The following is an 18,906-nucleotide window of genomic DNA, read 5'->3' as shown; positions in this document are numbered from 1 at the left end:
AAATTAAGATTCAAAATGGAAACTACTATTGTATGATGTTTTATATTTAAAACCTAAAAATTGTATATAATCACAGGTTATTCTGAAAATAATGTTTGGATATTTTCTAAGACAAACCTAGAGTGATTATAAATTTTTAATAAATGTCAATTTTAAAATCTTTATTTTTTGACTTTAGATTTGAACACTGAAATACAACCAAATAAACTACAAAATTTATGTAAAGAACTTGTCCTTAACTTACTAAAATGCATAAATTTAAAATCACTTATTTTAAAAATGGATTTTAAATTTTTGATCCTACTGAAAAAAATTCTTACTCAACAAGCACTTAGCACAGGCCCTGAACTTCCTCAGAGCCTTCCTCACCAGATAAAGTACTCCTAGAAGGTAGGATTATTCAGAGTTTAGCCCTCCTCTGACATCTTAATGGCCATAAAAAGCTACAGAAAAGAAGGCTGGGAGAATGCCCATCCTTCCACATTAAAGAGCTATAGAGTCACAGCTTAACAAATCATTCTATTTTTTTTTTCTTTTTTGACAGGCAGAGTTAGACAGTGAGAGAGAGAGAGAGAGACAGAGACAGAGACAGAGACAGAGAGAAAGGTTGGTTTTCTGTTGGTTCACCCCCCCATGGCCACTGTGGCCCGCGTACTGCAGCCGGAGCACCGCACTGATCCGAAGCCGGGAGCCAGGTGCTTCTCCTGGTCTCCCATGCAGGTGCAGGGCCCAAGGACCTGGGCTATCCTCCACTGCACTCCCGGGCCACAGCAGAGAGCTGGACTGGAAGAGGAGCAACCGGGACAGAATCTGGCGCCCCAACCGGGCCTAGAACCCAGTGTGCAGGCGCCGCAAGGCGGAGATTAGCCTAGTGAGCCATGGTACCGGTTAAATCATTCTATTCTTGATCACTTCTTTCACAAAGTTGTCAGACAGATGCAGAATAGTAATCAGCAATGTGAAATTGTGGTTCCTAGATTAGATAAAGGACTTTTCACAGTGATTTTAATGTTCTTCAAATCCTAAGGCCTAATAGGAAATTACCAAATGTTATAAAACTATAATATACAGTGGGAATACACAGAAGAAAGGAGAAGGGAAGAGAGCAAAGAAAAAAGAAAGCCAAAAAAAAAAAAAAAGAAAAGAAATATCTTTATTCTGAGCCCTAATTATTTGTTAAAAAGCTGTGCCTAAATGTGGGCATTTGGCATAATGGTTAGGATGCCTGCATCCCATATTCGACTGCCTGAGTTCAAGTCCTGGTTCCATATATGATCCCACTTTCCTGCTAATGCCTACCCAGGGAGGCAGCAGGTCATGGCTTGAGTAGCTGGATCCCTTCCACTCATGAGTGAGGGACCTGCACAGAGTTCCCAGCTTCTGCCTCCAGCTTGGTCCATTCCCAGCTGTTGCAGGCATCTGGGGAATGAAACAGTGGGTGGAGGGGCATTTCTCTTTCTCTCTCTCTCTTTCTCTCTTCCCATTCTCCCCTTCCCTTTTCCCCTCCCTCCCTCCCTTTCTCCTTCAAATTAAAAAAAAAAAAAAAAAAACTTTTTTTAGAAATAAAAGCTAGGTAAAGCTGAATCCTCTGGATCCCTGTTTCAGAAGTAGCTTCCTAGCTATTCTCTGGAAGAATGGAAAAATGATGGATCCTAGTCCAGTTTCTTAACTTTGGTGCTACTGACAATTTGAACCAGATAATTCTTTGTTGTGAGGGGCTGTCCTAAGCATGAAAAAATGTTGGGATGGGAAGTGAGATACACAGCAGACCCATAGAATGGCAGATGTCCTAAACAGGACTCTGGCCTCAGAATCAGCCCTTAAGCCATGCAGATCTGGCTGAAAAGCCCATGAGAGTATTTCAGGCATGGAAAGCCAAGACACTCTGGGGAGAAAAAAAAAAAAAAAAAAAAAAAAAAAAAAAAAAAAAAACTAAATGAAAGATCTCCGCGAGTGAGATCCCAGTGGAAAGAACAGGTCATCAAAGAAGGAGGTACCTTTCTCTGAAGGGAGGAGAGAACTTCCACTTTGACCATGGCCTTGTCTAAATATGATCAGAGTCGGTGAACTCAGGGGGCTTCCATAGCCTTGGCAGCTCATGACAAGAGCCTAGGGTGATTACTGAGGCCATAAACAAGAGTGTCAATTTGTTAAGTCAACAACAGGAGTCACTGTGCACTTACTCCTCATGTAGGATCTCTGTCCTTAGTGTGCTGTACATTGAGATTTAATGCTATAACTAGTACTCAAATAGTATTTTTCACTTTATGTTTCTGTGTGGGAGCAAACTGTTGAAATCTTTACTTAATGTATGCTAAACTGATCTTCTGTATATAAAGAGAATCGAAAATGAATCTTGATGCGAATGGAAGGAAGGGGAGAGGGAGTGGGAAAGGGGAGGGTTGCGGGTAGGAGGGACGTTATGGGGGGGGAAGCCATTGTAATCCATAAGCTGTACTTTGGAAATTTATATTCATTAAATAAAAGTTAAAAAAAAAAAGAAAAAAGAAAAAATGTTGGGTAGCATCCCTGATCTCTGCTCACTAGATGCTGTTAGCACCACCTCAATCATGACAAGCAAAAATGTATCCAGACATTTCCAAATTGTCCCTGGTTGAAACCCAGAAGTTCCATAGAATCTTCCCAGTCAAAAAACAATGGCCTACTCCAGCTAGCAACAAGATAATTGTCAAACTTTCCTTTCCTGGCAACTTTCCTATTGCAGCATATTTTATTTTTGTCAGAAAATCCATTTTATACTTCTTTTAATAGTGCATTTAATGTGTCTCAAAGAAAAAAAATGGACATAAAAGACAACCAAATGAGAAACACTCTTAGAATTACTGAGATAAGATCATCCTATACAAATTTATACGAATTTATCCCTACTTCCTTAGGAAACTGTCACAAAAAGCAAACAAAATTTGAAATAGTCAAAGAGGTTAAAAAAGAAACCTCAAAAATGGAAATGCTAGCCAACAACAATGAATAAAACCTGCTATTATTTCTTCCATCTTATAAACAATCTTTTTTCAACTCTATAACGCCCATTACCAGCCACTGTATGATTTCTTTGCTCCCTTTGCAGCAAAATCCCTCCAAACGGTTGAGTGTGCTGCCTCAAATTCTGGCCATTCTCTCTTAACGTATTCTGTTCAGAGCATCACTGCCACCAGTACACATGAACTATTTGTCAAGGTCTTCAGTGCCTTCCACATGGTTGAATCCAATGGTCTTGCTCAGCACTCTCCTTGCTTAAATGATTAGCAGTGCTAGACATTCTTGGTTATGCTTCTCCTTGAAACGCTTTCTTCTTTTGCTCCAAAACTCTGCATTCTTGATTTCCTCCATACTCACCACTTGTTCTTTCACTATCTTTTCACTGATCCCTCCCCTGCTCACTTACCTCTTAATCATAGAGTAACCCTGTGCTCAGATCATTTTTTTTCCATCTGCATTTAATTCCCAATGAATCATCCAATCTACAGTCTTATACATCATTTATGTGCCAGTGGCTACTAAATTCACATCATCATCCTAGGCTTCATCTAGATTCCATACTCATATATCCAATTTCCTCTAAATCATCTCCATCTGAATAGCGAATAAATGTTTCAATCCCAAATGTGTCCAGAATGGAGCTCCTGATCCTTTACCCCTAAGCTTTCCCCATCACAATTTCAGTTGATGGCAACTCCATCCTCCTAGTTGCTTGAGCCAAAATTGTGGAGCCATTTATGACTCCTTCCTTTCTCTCATATTCTGTTAGTTGGAGATACCTTATAAGCCCTACCTTCAAAATACATTCAGTGTCCTTCCATTCTGATGTCCTCCACTGTTACCTCTGTGATAAATGCCTCTTATCATCTCTCAACTGAATTATTTTTGTAAACAACTATTATAACCCTTATTTTAAATATTTAGTTGACTAATGAAGATTATATATATTCAAGATGCTCAGGATGATTATCTGGTATTCATCATGCACCGTATAATGACTGTCACAATAAAATTAACACATCATCACCACCCTATATTAGATTCTCAGATCTTGTGTATCTTATAATTAGAAGTATACACTCTTTGACCAACATCTCCTTATTTCCTCCAACTCCCAGCCTCTGGAAACCATTATTCTACTCTGCTTCTATGAGTTCAACTTTCTTAGATTTCACATAGACATGATACCATGCACTGTGCATGGTTTATTTCTCAGTACAGTGTCCTCCAGATTCATCTGTGGTGTCATAGCTCAACAGCAAAAAAGTAAATATAATGTTTGGTGTAGTGGTTTAGACACTACTTAGGACTCCCACATCCTGTATCAGAGTGCCTTGGTTCAAGTTCCAGCTCTGCTCTCATGTCCAGCTTCCTGATAAATATGGACCCTGCTAGGAAGCAGTTGATAGTTCAGGAAGTTGGGTCCCTAATCCTGCAGTGGGACACCTGGATTGAGTTCTCCACTCCTGGCTTTTGTTTGGCCAGGTCCAGTCATTCCAGTCATTTGGAGAGTGAATCAACAGATGGGAGCTCTCTGTTTGTCTCTGTCTCTGTTTCTTTGTCTCTCAAATAAATATATATAAATAAAATATATTTTTTAAAAAATAGGCCAAGGGAAATGACATCAGCATATGAAAGAGTTACCTGTACCCTCATGTTTACTGCAGCTCAATTCACAAAAGCTAAGATATGGAATCAATCCAAATGCCCAAAAAACTGAAGACTGGATAAAGAAACTATGGGGACTGGCACTGTGGCGCAGCAGGTTCAAGTCCTGGCCTGAAGCACCAGCATCCCATATGGGCGCCGGTTCTAGTCCCAGCTGCTCCTCTTTTGATCCAGCTCTCTGCTATGGCCTGGGATAGCAGTAGAAGATGGCCCAAGTTCTTGGGCCCCAGCACCTGCATGGAAGACCTGGAAGAAGCTCCTGGCTCCTTGGTTCAGATTGGCACAGCTCCGGCCATTGCAGCCATCTGGGGAGTGAACCAATTGATGGAAGACCTCTCTCTGTGTCTCTACCTCTCTCTGTAACTCTGTCTTTCAAATAAATAAAATAAATCTTTTTTAAAAAAGAAATTATGAGATATGTACTCTGTGGAGTACTACACAGCAGTTAAAAAATGGAATCCAGTCATCTGCAACAAAATGGATGAATCTGGAAAACATCATACTAATGAAACAAACCAGTCCCAAAGGGAGAAATACCATATGTTCTCCCTGATCTGTGATAACTGATAGAGCACCTAAAACTAAATCTGTAGAAGTGAAATTGACACTTTGAGAAGCAATGATTTGAGCAGCCATTGTCTTTACTGTTGAGGAACAGTTTTTTTTTTCTCTTTTAAATACCATTTGTTGAACTCTTTACATAACCATCTGTGTATAGAGTCAACTGAAAATAGATCTCAGTAAAAAATATTTGGAATAAGAGAGAGGAAGAAGTTTGTAATGTAAGCTGTATATTTCTGCATACATTCCTATGGACTTACTTCTAAGGGTGCAGTTTAAAAACTTGCCATGGGACTCCAAATTCCATTAAGCTGGGTGGTAAAAATGTCATCTTAAGTGTTAAAGTGACCATATTAAGTGGTAAAGTGATCATACAGATAGGATTAACTGTTAAAGGGATCATATAAATAAGATCAAATGTCTCGTAAAAATAATAGAATGAAAAGGGAGAAAATGTCCCAACATGGGAAGCAGCCCACACAGTAGATTCATAGAATGACAACCACTTTAAACAGCACTCTGACCTCAGAATCAGCGGTTAAGGCATTCTGGTATGGCTGAAGAACCCATGAGAGCATTTCAGGCATGGAAAGCCAAGGCACTATGGCAAAAAAAAAAAAAAAAAAAAAAAAAAAAAAAAAAAATTGTCCTTCATGAAGGATCTCTGTGAGAGAGAACCCAGTGGAAAGAAGTGGCCATCAAAGAAGGATGAAATTTTCTCTGAAGAAAGGAGAGAACTTCCACTTTGCTTATGGCTTTGTCTAAATACTGATGGAGTCTGTGGATTCAAAAGGCTTTCATGGCTTTGGAAGCTTATGTCAAGAGCCTCGGGTGATCATGATGTGTATTAATTGTTAAATTAACAATAGGAGTCACTGTGCACTTACTTTCCATGCAGGACTTCTGTCCTCAATGAGTTGTATTATGAGAATTAACTGTAAAACTTATTCTCAAACGGTTTTGTGTGTGTCAGTAGGCGGGTGGGTGAGAATTGTTGAAAACTTTACATAGTATAGAGTTGGTCTTCTGTGTATAAAGTTAATTAAAATTAATCTTAATGGAGCATGGGACTGGGAAGGGGAGAGGGAGGAAGATGTGGGGGGGGAGTGTGGGTGGGAGGGCGGGTATGGTGGGAAGAATAACTATATTCCTAATACTCATTAAATAAAAGATTTTTTTGGAAAAAAATAATAAGGGAAATGGGATGTGGGGTATATGGAAACTCTATCTTGTCTTTGTAATTCTTCTTAAATCTATTTCAAAATTAGAAATTAAATAACTTTAAAAAAAATGGGCAAAGGACCCAAATAGAGAATTTTCCAGGGAGCCATACCAATGGCCAACAGGCCTATGAAAAAGTATTCAATATCATTCATTATCAGAAAAAATGCAAACTAAAACCATAATGAGATATCACCTCAGACCTGTTAGGATGGCTATTATCAAAAAGATAAGAGATAGAAAGTGCTATCATGGTGTGGAGAAGCTAGATCCTTGATACACTGTTGGAAGGAATATAAATTGTTACAGCCTTTACAGAAAACAGTATGCAGGCAACATGTGGTGCAGTAGTTGGCACTTGGACACATGCATCCTATATCAAAATGGCTGGTTCAAGTCCTGACTCCTCCACTTCTATTCCGACTTCCTGCTAATGTACACCCTGAGTGCCAGCAGGTGATGGCTCAAGTACTTGGTCCCTGTCACCCACATTGGAGACCCAGATGGAGTTCCTGGCTCCTGGCTTTAGCCTGGAGAGTCCTGGTTGTTACAGAAATTTAGGGTATGAACCAGCGGATAGAGGATCTCTCTCTCTGTCTCTCTGCCTTTCAAATAAAATAAAAATATGTAAAAATTTTAAACTATAGAAAACAGAATGGAGGGTCATCCAAAAAATGTTGTTAAAGATGTATTTTATTTATTTGAGAGACAGAATTACAGACAGAGAGAGGGAAAGAGAGAGAGAGAGGTCTTTCATCTGCTGGTTCACTCCCCAAATGGCCACAAGGGCAGAAGCTGGGAAGATCCGAAGCCAGGAGCCAGGAGCTTCATCCAGGTTTCTCACATGGGTGCAGGAGCCCAAGCACTTGGGCCATCTTCTCCTGCTTTCCCAGGCACATCAGCAGGGAGCTGGATCGAAAGTGGAGCAGCCAGGTCTTGAACTAGCACCCATACAGGATGCCAGTGCTGCAGATGGAGACTTAACCTACTATTCCATTGCACCAGCCCCCCAAATTTTTTTAAAACATAGAACTAGGGGCTGGCGCTGTGGCGTAGTGTATAAAGCCGCCACCTGCAGTGTCAGTATCCCATATGGGCACCATTCAAGTCCCATCTGCTCCACTTCCAATCCAGCTCTCTGCTATGGCCTGGGAAAGCAGTAGAAGATGGCCCAAGGCCTTGTGTCCCTGCACCCATGTGGGAGACCCAGAAGAATCTCCTGGCTCCTGGCTTCAAATCGGCCCATTGGCTGTTGCGGCTATTTAGGGAGTGAACCAGTGTATGGAAGACATCTCTCTCTCTCTCTCTCTCTCTGCCTCTGTAGTACTCTATAGCTCTCTGTCTTTCAAATAATTAGATAAATCTTTTAAAACAACATAGAACTAACAGCAATTATGATACAGGAACCTCAATTTTTGGTATATATCCAAAGAAAATGAAATCAGTATCTTTTTTTTTAAGTTTTTTTTTTTTTTTTTTTTTGTACAGGCAGAGTGGACAGTGAGAGAGAGAGACAGAGAGAAAAGTCTTCCTTTTCCATTGGTTCACCCCCCAAATGACTGCTACAGCGGTGCGCTGTGCCGATCCGAAGCCAGGAGCTTCTCCTGGTCTCCCACACGGGTGCAGGGCCCAAGCACTTGGGCCATCCTCCACTGCACTCCCTGGCCACAGCAGAGAGCTGGACTACAAGAGGAGCAACCAGACAGAATCCGGCACCCCAACCAGGACTAGAACCTGGGGTGCCAGCGCCACAGGCGGAGGATTAGCCTATTGAGCCTCGGCGCTGGCCAAAATCAGTATCTTAAAGAGATATCTGCACTCCTATGTTCATTGCAGCATTATTCACAATAGCCAATCTATAGACACAACCTAGTGTCCATCCACAGATAAATAGTGTTGTATAAACATATACATAATTTGTGTGGAAATATATGTATCCATAAACAGTACTCAGCCATAAAATGGAAGTCTCAATTGAATTACTGCAAAAAGTTCTTTACTTGTCCTTCCAGTTTCTCTCCTTACCTGTTCATATTGTGTTGGTCTTCTCAACACAGTGGTGACCCACAGAAATTCTTTTAAAATGTAAATCAGATCAGCCAGCGCAGTGGCTCACTAGGCTAATCCTCCACCTGTGGCGCCGGCACCCCGGGGTTCTAGTCCTGGTTGGGGTGCTGGATTCTGTCCTGGTTGCTCCTCTTGCAGTCCAGCTCTCTGCTGTGGCCCAGGAAGGCAGTGGAGGATGGCCCAAGTGCTTGGGCCCTGCACCCACATGGGAGACCAGGAGGAAGCTCCTGGCTGCGGATCCACGCAGCGCCAGCCGTAGTGGCCATTTGGGGGGTGAACCAACGGAAGGAAGACTTTTCTCTGTCTCTCTCTCTCTCTCTCACTAACTCTGCCTGTCAAAAAAAAAGCTTTAAAAATAAATAAAATATTACTGCTCTATTCTTTTTTTTTTTTTTTTTTTTTTTTTTTTTGACAGGCAGAGTGGACAGTGAGAGAGAGAGAGACAGGTCTTCCTTTTGCCGTTGGTTCACCCTCCAATGGCCGCCGCGGCCGGTGCACCGCGCTGATCCGAAGCCAGGAGCCAGGTACTTATCTTGGTCTCCCATGGAGTGCAGGGCCCAAGCACTTGGGCCATCCTCCACTGCACTCCCTGGCCACAGCAGAGAGCTGGCCTGGAAGAGGGGCAACCGAGACAGAATCCAGCGCCCCTACCGGGGGTAGAACCCTGTGTGCCAGTGCCGCAAGGCAGAGGATTAGCCTAGTGAGCCGAGGCACCGGCCCACTGCTCTATTCAAAACAGGCAGTAGTATCCACTTCTCCCAGGGTAAAAGCCAAAGCCTTGAAATTGTCTGAAGGTCCTACCATAGCCTAGCCCTCCTTTATCTTCCTGACCTTTCTAATCCTACATTCCTTACTAATTCCAACTTGCCTTCTTTCTGATAATCACAGATGCCAGACATACTCTCACCTGCTGATGGCTTTTTCTTTTTCTGAAAGTCTTTCTTTTTCATGGATAACTACCCTGGCTCCTTCAATATAACCTCTCCAATTAGGCCTCTCCTAACCACCTATCAACATTTACAGCTGGCCCTCTTTTTCATCCATCACCAACCAATGTTCCAAATCTCCTTTACCATGCTCTACTCCTTTCACTCACAATACTTTTCAATGTGTAATATCCACAGTTTATTACCCACCATCTGCTTTGCCTAGCCAAAATGTGAACCTCATAAAATGTTCATTTTGATCCCCGATATATCCCAAGCATGATCAATTCATATCTGAAGAATGAGGAATAAATGAACAAGTGAAATAGAACAGACTTAAATAAACAGGCTAAGGTCCCATCCTAAAGTAAAACCAACGGTAGCCTTCTCCTATCTTTATCCTCTTTCTCGATCTCCTGGTTGTATATCAAGGGACTGGTTGAGGGGAGGATGGGATTCTTTAGTAGAGAATATAAGCATAGGAGATACTTTTATTTATTTATTTAAAGAGAGAGAGGGACAGAGAGAGATCTTCCTTCTGCTGCTTCAGTCCCCAGATGGCCACAATGGCCAGGGCTGGACCAGGCTTAAGCCAGAAGCCAGGAGCTTCATCCAGGTTGCCCACATGGATGCAGGGACCCAAGCACTTGGACCATCCCCTGCTGCTTTCCCAGGCCATTAGCAGGGAGCTGGATTGAAAGTGAAGCACCTGGAACATGAATCGGTGCCCATACAGGATGCCTGCAGGTGGTAGCTGTCACTCCCCCTCTTCGTGGAGGAACGACACTAAACCCTGCCTAGACTTCATATCCAAGTCACGGCACCATTATGTCGCTCCCCCTCTTCGCGGAGGAACGACACAGGACCCTGCGCTGTTCTTTTGTCTGCTCGGCCCTCCCCGGGTTTGCTGCTGGTTCTTCCCGGGTTGGCTACCGACCCTTCCACCTCCGTGGAAGGGCGGTTCCCCCTGCCACTTTCCCCACTTCCGCGGGGGAGCGGCACACCACCAGCCGGCTCTCTCGGGGGCTGCTCAGATGTTCCTCAGGTGTTCCCCTTAGATGTTCCTGGTGCATGTTGTCTCTCTCCTCCTTTATAGTCCTCTTCCACCAATCCCAACTCTGCTACCCACACGCCGAGTACGCTGCTCTCCTCCAATCAGGAGCAGGATCAGCTCCTGCAGGTTACTGGTCGAACTGGAGGCAGCTGTGTAGAAGCTGTTTACTCCTCTCCCAGCGCCATATTGTGGGAGAGCAGATGCATAGAATAAGTCTTAATTCCAGTAACTTAGTCTAGTCCGAGTTGCTCCCCACAGTAGCTTTACCTACTATGCCACAATGCCAACCCCAGAGGTTTTTACTGGAAGATTTTAGGTTTTTATTTTGTTTTGTTATCTACTTTATTATTTTTAGTGAATAGGTAAAAATTGTATATACTTATGGTATATGAAATGATGTGCTGGTATCTGTATACATGTTGAATCAAGCTATTTAGTATTTGCTTTACTTCACGTACTTTTTTTCTGTGATGGTGCAAAAGCTTAGATGTTCTTTTTAAAATTTTTGTATGTATTTATTTTCATTTTATATAAAAGGCAGAGAGTGTTCTTCTCTTTGTGGATTCACTCCCAAATACCAGCAAAAGTCAGGAGTGGGCCAAAGGAAAGCCAGAAGCCTGGAACGCCATCTAGATCTCCCAGGTGTGTCAGAGACCCAAGTATTTGAGCCATCATCTGGTGCCTATCAAGATGTATATTAGCGGCGGTGCCGCAGCTCAATAGGCTAATCCTCCGCCTTGCGGCGCCAGCACACCGGGTTCTAGTCCCGGTCGGGGCGCCGGATTTTTGTCCCAGTTTCCCCTCTTCCAGGCCAGCCCTCTGCTGTGGCCAGGGAGTGCAGTGGAGGATGGCCCAAGTACTTGGGCCCTGCACCCCATGGGAGACCAGGAGAAGTACCTGGCTCCTGCTATCAGATCAGCGCAGTGTGCCGGCCAAAGCGGGCCGGCCGCAGTGGCCATTGGAGGGTGAACCAACGGCAAAGGAAGACCTTTCTCTCTGTCTCTCTCTCTCATTGTCCACTCTGCCTGTCCAAAAAAAAAAAAAAAAAAGATGTATATTAGCAGGAAGCTGCAACAAGGGGGAGCGCCGGGACTCTAACCCATGCACTCCAAAAATGGGATGCAAATGTCCCAAGTGGCATCTTAACTGCTGCACTAAATGCCCACTCCAAATTTTAGATTTTAAGGGATTTCCTGTCTTGTCAGTCAGTCAGGGGATGAGGTGGGAGGGGCAGAAGCTGTGAAGTCTTAAACAATTGGAGAACTTTAGAACGTTTCTGTTCTCTTTATCACTCTAATTTTTACTCTAGTGGTGCTTTCCTTTGGAAGATACTTATTAAATCCAGTGAACTAGAGGAAAGAGGGAGGAGTACCAAAAAAAAAAAAAAAAAGTGGGGGGGGGGGACAAGCTGCTAAAGTGTACACAAGGGAAACAAGAGAATTTCAGGGTTTCAACTGAATTCACAACTTAGGAAAGAAGGCTAGGAGTCAAGACCAGTGCTGAGGCTGGTAGCGAAGATTGTGAATTGAATGTTCCTTCTTTTCCCCTTAGGAGTCTGGAAGCAGCATGTGGGGTACAGAGGGAAACTAGGAGTAATCATTCAAATATGTAAATTAATCCCATTGAGGTACAGGGTTTTTATTAACATTCTTTCAGAAACACAATATCTCCCCTAATATTTACACACCTGTGAGAAGGTTTCCACCTCCTAAGATAGAAGTACAAAAATAATGAGCCATGGGTGTATTCAATATCTAGTGTCATTAACAAATTACCATTAAATTAAGAGGAAGCATTTAATACTCATAATTTCTGTGATTGAGGAATCCAGAAAAGCAGCATGGGTGGGCAGTCCAGGGCCAGGGTTCATCAAGAAAATCAGGTATTTCTGTGGCTGCTGATACCTGAAGGTTTGACATGGATGGAGGATCTCTGTTCTAGGTGGATTGCTCACAGGACTGGCAACTTGGTGCTGGCTTTTAGCAGAAGGCCTCAGTTTCTTTCCACATGGGCTTCTCCAAGGGACGTCTGAGTGTTTCCACAACAAGGCAGTTGGGTTTCCCCAAAATAAGCAATACATAAGAGCAAAGGACACACAGGAGAAAGACAGACGCCTCACTGCCTTTATGTATGACCCAACCACCTGCTGTGCTCACTGGTCAGTCCAGTTTCAGTCTGGGAGGAAGCACACAAGGTGTGAATATCCATCTTGCAGGTAGGCTCCCACAACTTATGAACGGCAAAACAATCTCAACCCACCTCAGAGTTGATCAAGATTCATTTTTTATGCCACTTGAAAAAGTGAGAACACTTGTTCACCCTCTCTTGCCTCCCCCAAAGCCTCTATATACTATCACCTTAGCATCAGTGAGCAGTTAGCCTACTTTTTATTAGGAATGAATTTCTCATTTTAAAGATAGATCACAAACAAAATGTTGTGGCATTTCATGGAAAGTATAAGAAGGTATAGCATCTTCTTGTTTAACAGGGGAGATAAGTCCATGATCTACCATTCCATGTTGGACTTGACAGACTTTGAGAAAATGGAACAGCTATTAAAATACTGAATGTAGACAAAATTAAAATGTAGATAATATCACCATGCTACACTTTAAAGAGTTAAGTCTGAATATAAAGTAGGAACAGAACTCTATGTGTATGTATGCATCTACATACACATAAATATTATATATGCATTTATATATACATATACATGTATCTATGCATCTCTATGTACATATATATGTTGAGTAAGTTCAGCTCCTAGTTTATAGTCAGAATTTGTGGTAAACGTGTGTGTGTATATATACATATATTTCTCAACATATAAACTGTATATTTAAAAATAATAAACCTGGCCAAATTCATATTTGGCAGTATCACTCACCTCTTAATGTATCATTCCTTCAATAACTCTATAAACACTGAGCCTTCTAATTCTAACACACTATGACTCTCCCTACTGTGAAAAAAATCTGATGTCATAAACACACTGTATTACAGTATCACTAAGGGCATAATCCCTGAGGTATTACCAGCCTTGCTAACTTCAAAGCAGTTGCTTGGAGTCCAAAGAAAGAGGAAGAAGGGAGTGAACAAAGCCCTGAAGCTTGGTATATATCTCATTATTAATCCTTGGCAAAGAAGCAGTTTGGAAGTGGATAGCAGTAGGATGATTTAAAACAATCAATTACTACTTAAACCTTTCCAACAATCATGGCATCATGTAGTCACAAATGCTTCAAGGGAAGAAAGTCATCCAGCAAACCTCATTTCCTCCTTATTACCACCTCCATAGTAAGATCTGAAACCCAAGAGCATAATTTCCACGCTGCCGTGCAGCTATCACCAGCAAATGGTAGTCAGCATAATATTTTCATCTATGAGGTCTGTAATTCCTAAGGATAACCCAACAATAATCAAATAAAACTCAAGGAGATCTTTTAAAGGCCTTTATGCTTTTATTGTTTTAAACCTTCTCTAGTAAAAGATTAAAGCATACATGGTACCCTGATTTGATCTTCCTTTGTGCTTGAATGGAGTATTTCTTTGGCAACACTCTTACATCTGACTTCTCTTCTCTTGGCAAAATTATGAACTGGCTGATGTTATCTTACAGGCTTTCCCATGTACGCTTTCTCAACCTTTCAACTTTTCCCTTCCTTTCATAGACTCCTTTCTGTTACCTAGGAGCCCCTCAAGCTGTCTTCCGCATTCTATCTTCTGCACAGCCACATTCCAGACCCTTCTGGACCTCTCCTACCATTACAACATATTTTTCCTAAGACTTACCTGCTTTGAGAGGCTCTCTAAGTGGGTGCCTAATCCAATCATTCCTACTAACACTCTGAATTACTCCTCATTCTCTACAGAATCTTATTAAACAGATTCCTGGAGATGTTATAAATATCTCAGCCCAAATATGTTAGGTGTTTTGGTAAATAGTGAGACAGGATCTGTGACTAGAAATGGAATTTCTAGCCGGCTCACTAGGCTAATCCTCTGCCTTGCGGCACTGGCACACCAGGTTCTAGTCCCCATCAGGGCGCTGGATTCTGTCCAGGTTGCCCCTCTTCCAGGCCAGCTCTCTGCTGTGGCCAGGGAGTGCAGTGGAGGATGGCCCAAGTGCTTGGGCCCTGCACCCCATGGGAGACCAAGATAAGTACCTGGCTCCTGCCATCGGATCAGTGCCGTGCACTGGCCGCAGCATGCCGGCCGCGGCGGCCATTGGAGGGTGAACCAACAGCAAAGGAAGACCTTTCTCTCTGTCTCTCTCTCTCTCACTGTCCACTCTACCTGTCAAAAAATTAAAAAAAAAAAAAAAAAGAAAAAAAAAGAAGAAGAAGAAGAAAGAAATGGAATTTCTAGTAAACCGAAGTCTGTTGGGTTGCCTTACTCAGCCTAGGGAGTTGATCTAGGAAAGCTATTTTTCTTGAAATCATCCCCAAGGATAGGAAGGTAGCCCCAAACTTGGAAGGAGTATTCAGTAGCTTCCCACTGCACTTAAAAATAAAATCTACACTGCTTTTCAGGGCCAAAGTGATCCAACTGCTCCTTACCTGTCTCCACCTCACACGCTACGCTTCAGCCAAATGGGACTTGTGTCTGTCCCAAACATACTGAGCTGCAACGTCATTCTTGCCTTAAGGCCTGCAATGGTGTTGCTCAGTCCTCAGCAGGCAACTTACTATGCTCATTTTTCTGTCAATGCAAATGTCATATTTTCAGAAAGTCCAGTAACCTCACAATCATTTTCTAGTGCATCATCCTGTTTTATGTCTTCATTGTATTAATCACCGTGTGAAAATTTCTGGTTCATGTACTTTGTTTACATCCCCCTTCTAGGCCCCCTCCTAACGTATGTTTCATTGGCTATCATGTCCATCATTGTAACCACAGTATCTGGCAAAGAACCTGGTACATATTCAGTGTTCAATAAGTGTGTTTGGAATGAATGAGTGAATATATGAACTCAAGCACATACTTTAACCTTTAAACAAGTAATTGGGTTAGAAGTTCTGTTGAACCAATTTGGAGAGGGTGTTAGTATCACCAAAACCAATGTAACTAACTTGGATTTAAAGATTTTTATTCATCATGGATTACAGTATTTTTGTTTAAAATATTATAAATATTGGATCAGTAAAGATCACATTTGCCTTTCTGAAAAGCTGTCCTTTGGATGAGATGTCAAAAATGCACGTTAATATCCCATGAGAAATCCTACCAAAGGGTTTTATTCTTTAGCCAAGTTAAGAAACTGCATTTTCCTTCAGCCAATTTCTACCTGGTATAGATATATAGTCTCTACTACTAGGATTTCAGAAGCCAATGAGCAGCTTGCCTGTCACAAGACCCAACAAATGATTTCTGCCCATATGCAGTGTAGCTAAGTAGAGAAGCATAACCAATACAGCATGAAATATCGCTAAATCTACAGTTATCATTTAGCAAGGCTCATCCCCAGCAGCCTGCCCTCACCACCCCCCCTCCAAAAAAGAAAGGCCTAGAAATTTTGTTTTATTCTGGGCGGTCCTGGTTTAGTTGGTCGTTGCTTAGAAGCAGATGTCTGAGAGCAGTTCTGCAAGCTTGCGGTCAGGTGCTTTTGTGGCCCTCTCTTCTTCAAAGGCAAAATTGAGGCAAGTGCATGGATTACAACTACCCAGGCTGGCTTCTGCCATTTATAAAATTTCACATTAATCTTGTTTTGCTAAAGTGAAACTAAAAGGATTTTTAAAGGTATCTTTGTTCTAAGTGAACTGTTTTCAAAAAGAAAAACATTAGCAGAGAGAGAGAGGAAAAACACAAGTCAGCAGGAGCTAAATAACATGACTTTCCTCTAAGAAAAACACACATAGTGATAAATCTTATTTTTAAGGAACTACAGTGAAATTTCTTGAGACTGCTTGTCCCAGGAATGTTTATTATTAACTCTTTGAGGAAAAAATTAATAATTTAGTGGGGGAAAGCTCTATTTAAGTGTTACCCTTTAATTATTTCACTATCAAATTAAATTCAAGAAAATACACCCAATTCCATCATGGCATAGAAAACAAAAACTTCTTAGTGTTTCAAGAGGAGGGAGGAGTAAAAGGGAGGTGTGTTTTTCACTAAGCTCTTATATTAGCTGGCTTCTCATTCACTTGGTCTTGTTTTGCATCTCTCTGAGCTTCCGCAAAGATTATTAATTTCAAGGGTAGAATTGTCTCCAGCTACCATGTACTGTAAAACTGTGAAATGTTTTCCACCCTTCATAGCCCATTTACAATTGGCCAGGTTTGGGGTGGGCATGAAATGAGCTCCTGCCAATAGATAGTCATATCAGCAGAGGTGAAAACCCAATCCTTCTGTTTCCCTCGTGGTGCTATATGGTTCCATAAGAAAGGAGTGAAACACAGATATAGCCAACACACCTGGTCAATCTGGGTTTAGACTAATTCTTTGATGTCATGATCAAGATGTGAACTGTAGATGAATATTTTCTTTCTTTATTCATTTACCTTTATAGACATGTGCTAATTCATGGTGCAGAGGGGGAAGAATCAGAGGTTTTAGGCCTCTCTTATTCTATGGAAGCTAAAATAATTTAGGGAAATACATTACAATATAATTGTTTTACATAGGTTACAGTTTCAACAACAACAACAAAAAATCCCAGCTGCTTAGTGGTAATGTCTTCTAAAAATTTAAGAATCGTGATGTTAAACCCTTTCCAGTAAGATTTGAGAACTGAGGAGCATTTAAAGAGCAAGTCGAAGCACCAAGATAAAGTTGGGTTCCCCTAGTGACCTCTGTAGCGGAGCTGAGCTCCCGCAGGCAAGATTGGGAAGGGAGGGGGCGGGAAGCAAGAAGCACTCCAAAGCCCGCAGCTCCGCCGCGTAGACGAAGCAGATTTCTTCAACATCCCGCAGCTCCCAGTTCCCATCTCAGAGTCGAGGTCTTATTTTAGATAGCCCCAAGGCGCAATGAGTCTCCCCCCTCCCGAGCCGACGAGCCCTTTGGGTTGAAATCTAACTTCAAACACCGCCCCTTCCTCCTTGTCCCTACCCTCAGGTTTGGTTCGACAGCACCCAGCCCCTTCGTCACCGCACTGGCTGTGGAGCCAGCTTCCACCTCTTCGTAGAGCTGGAAGCAACCTCTCGGGAATTGCAGGTTCCCAGCGCGAGCCGGGGAGCTCGAGGGAGCACCAAGGAGCGCCAGGGAGCAAACGAGTACCAATCTCTGCGAGCGAGCCTTGCGGGCGCGGGCGCGGGCGGCGGTGCACCTGCTCCCAGCGCGAGGAGCTCTGCGAGTCCCCGGGAAGCCCTCGGCAGATCACCGCCCAGGAGACTCCCCTAGAGTCCCTTCCCGGCCCACGCTGCCATGCAAGTCACCCCAGCAAGGAGCTCCTCCTGGTCCTCCCTGCCATCGCTTCTCTCCTCAGAACTTTCCAACTTTGGATGCCCTGGTTCTAAAGGAGCAACAGGGGGACAGCTCAGTCCTAGTCACAGCCAGCCTGGAAAGGGTGGGAGGGGGGCAGTAGCCTTCAGGCGTGCAGCCAGTAGCCGGTCTCCTCCACCGTCCGGGGGAAAAGCTCTGCTTTCCTCCTGAGGATGGAGGCTGGGGAAACATGCAGAACTTGTTGCAGTAAGCAGAGTGCGAAGCATTGGGAGGAGAAAACAGAAAAGATTATGAAAAATCTCTGAGAGAGAGAGAGATTCTGGAAGGGATGAGCAGTTGGGAGAATGCTGTCCCTTCTCCGCCCGCAGCCCTGAGAGCCTACGGTGCAACAGAGACCCAAGCTCCTGGAGTCAGACAGGAGTGGCGTGAGAGAAAAGAGTCTCCAGGTCTCCCCAGGTTACAAAAGGGACAAACTCCTGCCCGAGTGTCCCCGGAGGCTGAGGGAGGGAGCCGCGCTGAGGTCTCCACCTCCCGGAGCAAACTCGCGCCGGCAGCAGCCTTGCACTTGGCAGAGCCTGGTTATAAACAGGCCGGCCCTAGGGGCAGACCTGGTCGCAGGTGGGATACAGTCGGCGGCGAGGCGGAGACGGACAGGGACTCACCCTTAAGGCTGCGGGGCTTTCTCTTCCTGGCCATCTTCCGCCCCCTGACCGCCCTCAGACGCCCCGCGCGCTTCCTCAGTCTGCCGCGCAGCTCCCGGAGCTGACGCGGGGCTTCCCTGGCGAGCTGCGGCCGCCGCTCTCCGCTCAGCGAGCTCTTTGTTGCTGTGATGCTATCTGCGAGGCGGCGGCGGCGGTCGGGCTGCGCGCTCGGCTCGGCTCGACTCGGCTGTTGCGGCGGGCGCCGCCGCCCCTCAGCTCCCGGCCGCGCCGCGCTGCGAGCCCTCGCTCGCGCAGCCGTGGCCGCTCTGGCTGCGGCGGCTGCTGTGCTGCGCCTGCTGCTGGAGGGGGCAGCGCTGGGTCCCGCGAG

At 43.8% G+C, this 18,906-nt stretch overlaps 1 protein-coding gene across 11 annotated transcripts in view; it reads right to left on the bottom strand.

Moving 5' to 3' along the window:
* SLC44A5 (solute carrier family 44 member 5) overlaps positions 1 to 18,687 on the bottom strand; it is a 437,768-nt gene extending 419,081 nt beyond the window's left edge. For 3 of the 11 annotated variants that reach the window (XM_070078246.1, XM_070078251.1, XM_070078255.1), the window contains exon 1: positions 15,057 to 17,605. Coding sequence is in view for 3 of the 11 variants with exons in the window: in XM_051857584.2 (XP_051713544.2) it covers positions 18,540 to 18,573 (34 nt within the window). In the remaining 8 variants the exon portion in view is untranslated. Of the gene's footprint in view, positions 1 to 13,384; positions 15,037 to 15,056; positions 17,606 to 18,539 lie in introns of those variants that run through there. The other 8 variants (XM_070078242.1, XM_070078248.1, XM_070078254.1 and 5 more) reach the window with 5 other exon arrangements.
* Positions 18,688 to 18,906: the final 219 nt, after the last annotated feature.

The sequence above is a fragment of the Oryctolagus cuniculus genome, chromosome 7 (assembly GCF_964237555.1).
Source record: "Oryctolagus cuniculus chromosome 7, mOryCun1.1, whole genome shotgun sequence".
NCBI classification, from domain to species: Eukaryota; Metazoa; Chordata; class Mammalia; order Lagomorpha; family Leporidae; genus Oryctolagus; species Oryctolagus cuniculus.
This window is presented reverse-complemented; position numbering and strand designations above follow the sequence as displayed.